Raw genomic sequence first — 8949 nt, 5'->3', positions numbered from 1 at the left:
ATACAAAAAAAAACTTTAAAATGGCTACTTTCTGTAAAACTAGTGCTAATTAACCTCTTAAACCCCAATGAGTTTTCTTCAACTGCTTATCATTTTAACCGTCWGGTGAACATAGAGATGGTTTGAGTTTTTAGCAAAGATTTTGACATTTCTATAGCTACCACCTGTCTGTTTAATGAAGAACTTAGCTTAATGAAAATAAGTGCAATCTGCCCCTGCAGGCAGGGCATGGCGGGCTTCAGAGGTTTAAAAATAACTTGACTAAACCTGACTTCTATTAAAACAGTATGTTACAAAATTTGTGGCAATTAGCAAGAATGCAAAGCTGACAACTAATTAATTTTCATGTACTTGATTTACCTGTTGTGCAGCTTCGGGCAGATTATCAGTACAGAACATGAAGCTTTTCAAAACAGATAAAATGGTTATTTTTTTCTATTAAATGTTGCGTAACATTTGTTGTCACGGAGAGCCGTTTAATTATATTCCTTAAACAAATTATAATTAAATATTTTAGAGCAATAGTTCCTAAGGGCCACTATTCTGCATGTGCACGCGCTTCATGTTCTGCTGAGTCACGTTAATCGCTCGTTCATGCAACAGGTGTGTCAAATAAACCACTCAGAACAGAGAAGACAACTTAAAACAYACCCACTTACCTTGTGTTGGTTATATTTAAAGCGAAATAGCACAGAAAGAGCCGTTAATAAACACTAATTGTTCACTCGGTCCAATCAAGCGACTAATCAGACTGAACGAGAAACACCTGTGGCAGTAAGAGAAATATATAGCGCCACCTCCTGGCAATTTTGTGTTACTACATCATGCGTGTCAGGGAACAAACTTGGACAAAACAAATAGTTTAAAAATGTAAAAGAAAGGAGATGAAAGACAAAAAAATACAAAGCTGTGTTGCAGTCAGGAATTTTGTATATCAATGGCAACGCACAACGGTATCACTTCATTTGTACTGATATTTATTATTTCGACATGGGGCAATAGCCATTTTTACAGCACATGTTGCATAATTTATCAATACCTCCTGTGTACAATCACAAAAACCATGACAGTTATTATTTTGTTTGTTTACTTACAAGTGAAAAACCAGACAGGTTTTACAAGCATAATCTTTGTACAGTCAGCATACGTCATCGATTATTTTTCTCTTTCCTCCCCCCCACAACCACTGCTCTCCCCTACATTTTTTATTTATTTATTTTTTGCTATAAATTATTCTAAACCTCTTCTCATGTTTTTTTTTCTGTAATAATATCTGGACACAAAAATAGTATGAACCACCAACAGAACATGCAACATCCAGTGAGCACATTTAAATTCTCCTGCAACTACTCGAGTTGTTACAATAAAACGTCTTCGTGTTAGATTGTGGTAAACTCAGTGTTCTGTGTAAAGGGGTTGGGTGTATTTGGGTCTCTAAAAGCAGACAAAATACACTTTCTTTTAAATTTTCTCTGCTGTGTAGTGATGGCGAGGGAAACAACTTCCTGTTGCTTCCGGCGTCACACCCCTTGTTTTATGTCTGCTCCCCAAACCCCAGTTAAAATAATAATAATAATAAAAAATCTATGTATTTACAAGGCTGAAAACAAAGAAACGGCATCTGTGTGTGAAAATGTATACGTCATTGTGTGTTGCGATACATTTTGGAATTGAATTTCAAAATAAAAGTAGTGTAGATGGCATGCGTGACACTTGTATGAAGGCGCTACACACAACTACAAAATTAAATAAAGAGATAAAGAGACTTAACGTTCAAATTATATTCTTTTTAAGACAGGTTCTTTAGAAAAATATTAATAACAAATATCTTATCTGTTACCAGATGGAAAAGCTAACGGCTAGTTCAATACAGCTGGGATCAAAGGGGAATTTTTAACACGTTCAATCTCAAATTTTTTATGTGAACATAATTTTATATGTTTAACGTTGCTGTTAAATTCCAGCAGTYGCCACAGGCTGCGCAGGAAATGCTAAAGCTAGCTGCTCCGGGTTGCTGTTTTCACTTGCTAATAAACACAAAATTCTCATCATGAAATTTCACCCCGCACAGGCTAACGGTTAGCCTGTCAGTCCGGTCAGAACTACTCGAAACGTTTTCAATCTCTCTGCAGAACCTGACTTTTAAATATTTAAACTATCGTTTTAAGACTACAGTAGTTTCGATTGCAATGACATATTCTCTTTATTTTTTTGGGGTAGTTTTTAAAAAGCTAACTGGAACCTAAAAAGTGTTCAAAAGGGAAATGCACAGAAAAAGACAGTTCTTTTAGTTTGATTAACGAGCAACGTGGAATTATTCATGGATGTGTTCAAGGGCCAAAAAAAAGTTAGATCTCTGAGTTTCAGGCCCTCTAATTATTGTAAACAAGTACTACATCGTGTATAAAAGTAAACATTTCAGTTATTCTGTACACCTGATATGTACTGTAAACAAATATAATACAACATGTGAAATAGTCTCACAGGCAACAAATTAGGATTTGCGCAGCGATACAAAAATCAAATGATAAAACCAAATAAAAAAAAATAAAAATCATATTAAAGGGGTAACCATTTAGTGCAGGACATACAAAACAGCAGTGCAAAATACAACTCAAAACGATTCTCTTCTGGCAAGTCAAGATGTAGTTACTATTACTTTCCTTACAATGGATGTTGCATAGAAATCACTCGACTGTTAAGTGTTGTTTCACTGCTAAGTTGGACTGAATATCGAACAAGCCGGCAGTACCGTGTCCTGACCCACACAAAACACAAGTTTCGCAAGAGATAACGAGCACACGAGGCGTTTAAAGACGACACATCGACGATTTCAGGGGTGGACAATGATTTAAAAGAAACAAAACGATGGAACAAACCAGTGCTTCTGTTTAAAAGTCTCGTTTCACCTCCCTTTTTTTTTTTTTAAAGAAAACCTTTACCTTTAGATATATGTCAGTTTTACATTCTAAGCAGAAAAAAGTGCAAAATACCACAAAAGCGTGCCCTCTGGAAACAAAGATAAACCAGATGTTAGACTCATGGGTAAAAAAAATAATAAAATAAAAATAAAAACAACCATCTCATTTCATGGGGCATCAAGGGTAAATAAAACTTCTAAGTCACAATCATCAAGACTTGATTGTCTGTGATAAAGATATCTCTATATCTATTTATATTCATGTCCAGCTATGACACTTATATACAAAGTGAACCTTAGAGGTGGAGAACATGTGGCAATGCATGCCTCATAGACTCATGCGCACAATATACTGTATAGTATCCAATCTGATATATATTAATCCTTTATCAAACAATAACTTTAATTTGAGAAAACCTAAAGTAAAAAGGTGCGGGGGGAACAGATAAATAATAAAAATAAAATCAAAATGCTTGCTTCTTTAATTCCTTTGAACTGGAACGCCAGTGTTAAAAAATACGCTTCCCTTTCTTCTCAATAATAGATCAAACAAATGATAGGACTCTGAGCTCACATTATGGTACAAAAATAAATAGCCTTCAGTATCACATTCCTAAAAAGCTCTGTAAATCATTAAAACTCTGCAGATTTCCTTAAAGCGATGACGAGTGCTGATGTAAAGAATCGTTAACTGATAAAAACATCTGAATAAATAAATTCTAATCTATAAACGCGTCCCTGTATCTCTGCGTTGGAATAAAATCCCTCCTCTGTGTGAGTGATTCTGTGCAAAGTAACGGTGTGTGTGTGTGTGTGTGTGTGTGTGTGTGTGGACGTGGATTAATCCCTGGTTGATTTTGGAGCTCTTGTGTTCTCCTCAGCTCTGGCTTTACTCGCTCTAATGTCCTGTAAACATGTGTTCTTTTCCTGTAAACAACATAACCKTTCATGGGCGACTCCCAAAACAAAAACAAAAAAAATTATTGTAGCAAAACAAGCAACATTTCTCCTATGAGTGGATGTGAGCGGTGCTGGCGAGCAGCTTGTGCCAGCTCACCACTCGCTTCCGCAAGTCTATTTTGTCCAACCACACGTAGGCCTCGCCGATCAGGGTCTTCTTCATGAACTTGCCGCCGTTGGACACGAGGAACAGCTGGAGCGAGAGGAACAGAAGGAAGAGATCGAGTTCACGCTTGAATTGTTTTGTTTTTTTTCTCAGATTGCCGTAACTTTAGCGGCCGTTACCTGTAGCGAGTGTCCGGTCGGGTTCATGCAGAAGCGGAASGTTTCGTTAAAAGATGGCTCGCGGTCGTGGCGGCACACTCTGGTCTTCTTCTTGATKATCCTTTTCTGGGTGGCGATGTTCACCACGTAGAGCTTCACGTACAGGTCTGTGGATGCAGACAAGCACTGCCTTWAAGCTGATCATCAAGATTTTATGACTCTGAGAGGGATTTTGGCACAATATCTAATCCTACTGAAATGCATATTGTAGTGKGAATGAATCCGCATATTTTTCAGCACCTAATTCATTCTGCAATTTTTGTGTTATTTCAAAAATTTATGCATCAAAACATTCAGCTCMTTCAGGGCATTCTGGCAACGACTTCTGGTACTTTAGCAATTTATATTTTTGAGATATTTAGCTTTTTTGGCCTTTTTTCCCCTAAATGAATATGAATGTAGCTGTCTGCAACATTCTTAAAACGCTTAAAAGTTGTAATAATCTTTTTCTGTGGTTTTTACATTTTGTTCTGCTTCTGCTTTTTAAAACTCCTTTGTACTAATTGCAGATTCTCTTTGGCTGATTTTAGCTTTTTTTAAAGGGGCAATATCATGTAAAATCAACTTTTTTGAGTTTTATATCATGATATAATGTTATACTCTCATAAAAAAAACATGCCCAAAGCCTTGCTTTGACTCATTCATGCATGTTTGAGAAATCTGAAATGTACGGGACAGAAGCAGAAGGAGGTTCTTAAGAGACAGAGGCCAATTTCAAGTTTAGAAGAGGAAGTGATGAGAAGATAAGTTTATTTTCTATTTAAACATAACAACAGCATTTTAATAACAGCTAAAGGTGGCATAGATACTTTATTATGGTATGGTATTTAAGTGTATGCCTGAGAAACACAGAATATTGGCCTTTTAAGCTATCATTCTGACTTGTTTTTGTGCTTTTCTCAGCAGCTTGCTAATTTCAGCTTTTTTGTGTGTTTTTTGCTACTTTTTAAATCTAATTTGAGCTTTTTTTTAGTTAACTTCCCCTTTTGTGATAATTTCAGCTTCTTACTGCTTAAATCAGCAATCATGTGCTCATTCTGTTTCTTTGTGCTAATTTCAGCAATTTCATCCACTTGCTTTTAAAACCTATTTTTATATTTGTTACCAGGCAGGTGGTCCGGAGTCTTGAACTTGTAGGTGATGTTGCGACACTGAAGAATCTCAAGCACCAGGTGCTCCCCTTCTGTCTTCATCTCCCTCTTTAGCGCGATTTTGATCTCCCCCATCACCTGAGTCTTACCTGCATACACAGATATTTATTCAAGGTTCAACAGAAAGGATTAGGTCTGCTCTGTTGTACTCTCTGCTGCCCTCTTGTGGTTAAAAACATACKAACATGATAAAAAAATGTACCTGCAAGTTGTTTAAGACCTTTTGCAAATGAAAAAATTGGTTTGTGAGCTTTGATTCTCGTTTTGTTGTAACATTCCACCCACATTCTGCAGATAAATAATAATCATAGAATTGCTACACTTCAGTGTGAAGATTTGATAAGTGTTTGGTTATCGGCCGAGATAAACCTTGTATAAAATGATTCATCTTAATTGAAGAAATGGAGACACGAGTGTGTTTTGACAAACTGAGCATCAAAAGGAAAAACGTGATGTGTGTGAATGAATCGCCCATCTCCAGGTTTGTTGTACCTCAGCGAGGCCGAGGAGTTTTTTAAGAGTCATCTTCCCACCTTCGCATTAGTCATAGTGAGACAAACATCAACGCCACAGTCAACAGAAAATAAATAAATAAATAGCTTTTCTAAATACTTTCTGTTTCATATCAATGAGGCAAACTAAATCCTAATTTCAGATTAATGCAAAAACTGCGAGCAACACATAGTGTTCTCTAACCTTCAGCATCACCGTGTCCCATTGATGATTTAATCACGTCTGTGCCGTTTGGGATCTTCCCACTAAAGAGAGAAGGAAAAATAATACTTTAAAAAAGGGAACTCTTGGCATCAACACCATACAAACTTTAAGTCTAAAATCAAATAAAAGAAAATTTATTGTTACCAACTTATCATTTTGTGAACTGATGAAAGATTTTAGCTTTATTCGACAAAAAAACACAGTTTKGTAGAAAGCAGCTGCTTTGATATGTGACCTACTTTGTGTTGCAGCCAGAGATAGATGTTCTGACATTTTTCTTTACAAGCTACAGGTTTAATTTRCAGCTTTATATCTATTAGTCTTGGCCTAGATAACAGCAAACAAGCTCAGATGATGCGAGGTTTTTGTTCTAAAAATTCCTTGTTTTGTCAGGATTTCTACTGGCTTCCTGTACGAAGTTGTGTAAAATACCAGGAAAGCAATCAGTGACAAGTGTTCAACATGTACAAACTCGACGACGTCACTCACAATCGGGGAACCTGGAAGATGGCGCTGTCCACTTCGTTCGTCTCTCCCTCTTCRTCCAACAGGCTGTAAGCGCTGCCGCTCAGCCCGCTGTCCAGGGAGGCGGCCGTGACGGGGGCATCGCCTGATCTGTAGCTTGACCGAGCTGCGCAGAATCAACCACAAGCGTTACCACCCAGAGAAAAAAAGGCAGAAAAATCGCACTTGTCTTACACAAAAACCAAAGCTACACTCAAAAATGTCCATCTTGACCGAGTTTTAAAATCTTATATCCAGCCATAAAGGCTTTTTGATCTTGTTTTGAGACTGATTTACTAAACAAGAACTGATTGTGTAAGAATAATAATCTTGCTTTCAGAATGTGTAAGATTATTTGTCTTGTTAGCCTGAAAATTTGATTCAAATTATGTCAAAAAATTTCTGCCAATGGAGTAAGAAAATTTTATTTGGTAAGATTATTGAAATAAGAAAAAAATGAGTCAAATCAAGTATTTCAAGAATTTTACCAAGTTATTTTTTTTACTCCATTGGCAGAAATTTTTGACTTAAATTGAGTCAACTTTTCAGACAAACAAGACAAATAATCTTACACAGTCTGAAAACAAGATTATTMTTCTTACACAATCAGTTCTTGCTTAGTAAATCAGTCTCAAAACAAGATCAAAAAGACTTTTTGGCTGGAGATAAGATTTTAAAACTTGGTTAGGTGCTCAGTTTTTGCAGTTAGCTTTATGCAATTTAGTAAACAAGACTGGACTGTAATGAATTGCACAAACAGTGAGGACTTGCAAAGAAGCGCAGACAAATATTTATCTGAAGCCTCTCTTAAAGACAAGACAATGATAAGAATAAACATGAAAACACTACATACACACACGTTAATGCAGACTACACAAGAGGCACAAAAAGCTACTTAAGTTGTTAATCCTCTATATGAAATATTAAGTGTTCTCACATGTTTTTATATAAGATTGTTTTATGTGATGTTTTTCAAATGTTTGTGAATGTATGCTTTTATAGAAGTGGTTGAAAAGTGCGTACATGCTTTCTGTTGTACGGTGGAGTTTGGTTCTGAAAGGCCCGATGGGKCAGTGTGAGTGTGAATGGAGCTCAGATGTGTGGCTGTGGTGCAGAACAGGATCCATGCCCACACAGCTTTCTTTCAGGCCGCTCAACACAACACCACTGTTGGGTACAGAGCTCAATGAAGCCGCGCCGGAGTCACGACRCAGCAGAAACTGGAAATGAATCATATCAGCGTTTTAAATATATCTATCTATCTTTTTCTCGGCATCAGTGAGCTGTGTCTGTGGCCGTGAGGAAAGTTGCTGCATGAATCACGCCGGCGACTTTCTCTCTCTCTGCCTTTCCTGTCTCTTTTCTGCCCTCTTTTCTTTCTGCAGGTGTGCGTTAGTAGGACCGCATCCTCTCACTCTCTCTTTCTCCTTTTCTGCTTCAGTCACACGACAAAAAGGGGGGTGAGGGGAGGGGAGTGGGGGGGACTCTTGGGTTGGCTCTCACCTCCGGTGGTCTGCGGCCTCTCCTCTGACACAGCTTTCCTGAGGGTCAGGTTTCTGCCGTCTGCTCTGCTCCCTTTGGCCAACAGGGTGGATGGCAGGTCAGGCAGCCAGTCAGACTGGGCTCTCTGAATGGTGAGCACGCCCACTACGCTGTGTCTCTGGTGCCTCAGTGGGAGGCGGCCATTTTGGCCTGGTTGGTTTTTTTTTTTTTTGTTTGTTTTTGTTTGTTTTTTTCACCCACAGGCACCGATCAGACGTCAAGGGTCGGAGGGGGGTCGACAGCGGGGAACAAGGGTCATGGGGATTGCAGTTCAAGATGGAAGGAGGAAGGAGCAAGATGGAGATTTAGAGAGCGGTTTGCCTTCACCATGGCAACCAGCTTGACGGAGAATCGCATGCCAGCCACAGTGTGCCGTGCGCATCCACCCCTCCCGCGTGTCTTTAACAGGAGAGGTGTGCGGCGCCTGCTGGGGTGCATTGTGGGTCMAAAAAGACAAGGGGAGGGGGTGGGRGGTGTTGCATGCACAGCCATCTCAGTGGAGGAGCTCACAACAGCTGCTTGTTATTAAAATAAATGTTAAAAATCAGACATGAAAAAAGGAATCAAATTAAAAAGAGGAGAACGGGGCTTTAAGCTATTTTGTTCTAGTTTTGAAAATTGGCTCAATTAATCAAAATTAATCAAAACATCTGGTAGAAAGAAGGACTGTTAATGTATTGAGCTCATTAATAGACTTTATTCTTTAAAACAAAAAGCAGATTTTTTTATGGAGGGGTAAGAAATGTAAGATTTTTATGATTTTTACTTTAAAGGGGCAATATCATGTAAAATCAACTTTTTTGAGTTTTATATCATGTTATAATGTTATAC

At 38.0% G+C, this 8949-nt stretch overlaps 1 protein-coding gene across 3 annotated transcripts in view; it reads right to left on the bottom strand.

The window, feature by feature from the left end:
* Positions 1–960: 960 nt before the first annotated feature.
* pcloa (piccolo presynaptic cytomatrix protein a) overlaps positions 961–8949 on the bottom strand; it is a gene marked incomplete at its 5' end in the record, with an annotated part of 51489 nt that continues 43500 nt past the window's right edge. For 2 of the 3 annotated variants that reach the window (XM_014004174.1, XM_014004175.1), the window contains 6 exon segments: positions 961–4073; positions 4166–4311; positions 5310–5444; positions 6052–6113; positions 6562–6703; positions 8080–8268. In XM_014004174.1, the coding sequence (XP_013859628.1) occupies positions 3930–4073; positions 4166–4311; positions 5310–5444; positions 6052–6113; positions 6562–6703; positions 8080–8268 (818 nt within the window). In that variant the 3' untranslated portion in view covers positions 961–3929. 3 annotated transcript variants of the gene reach the window in all.

This window comes from Austrofundulus limnaeus, unplaced genomic scaffold, assembly GCF_001266775.1.
Source record: "Austrofundulus limnaeus strain Quisiro unplaced genomic scaffold, Austrofundulus_limnaeus-1.0 Scaffold22, whole genome shotgun sequence".
Lineage (NCBI taxonomy): Eukaryota > Metazoa > Chordata > Actinopteri > Cyprinodontiformes > Rivulidae > Austrofundulus > Austrofundulus limnaeus.
The sequence above is the reverse complement of the archived record's forward strand: the minus strand, read 5'-3'. Positions and strand labels throughout refer to the sequence as shown.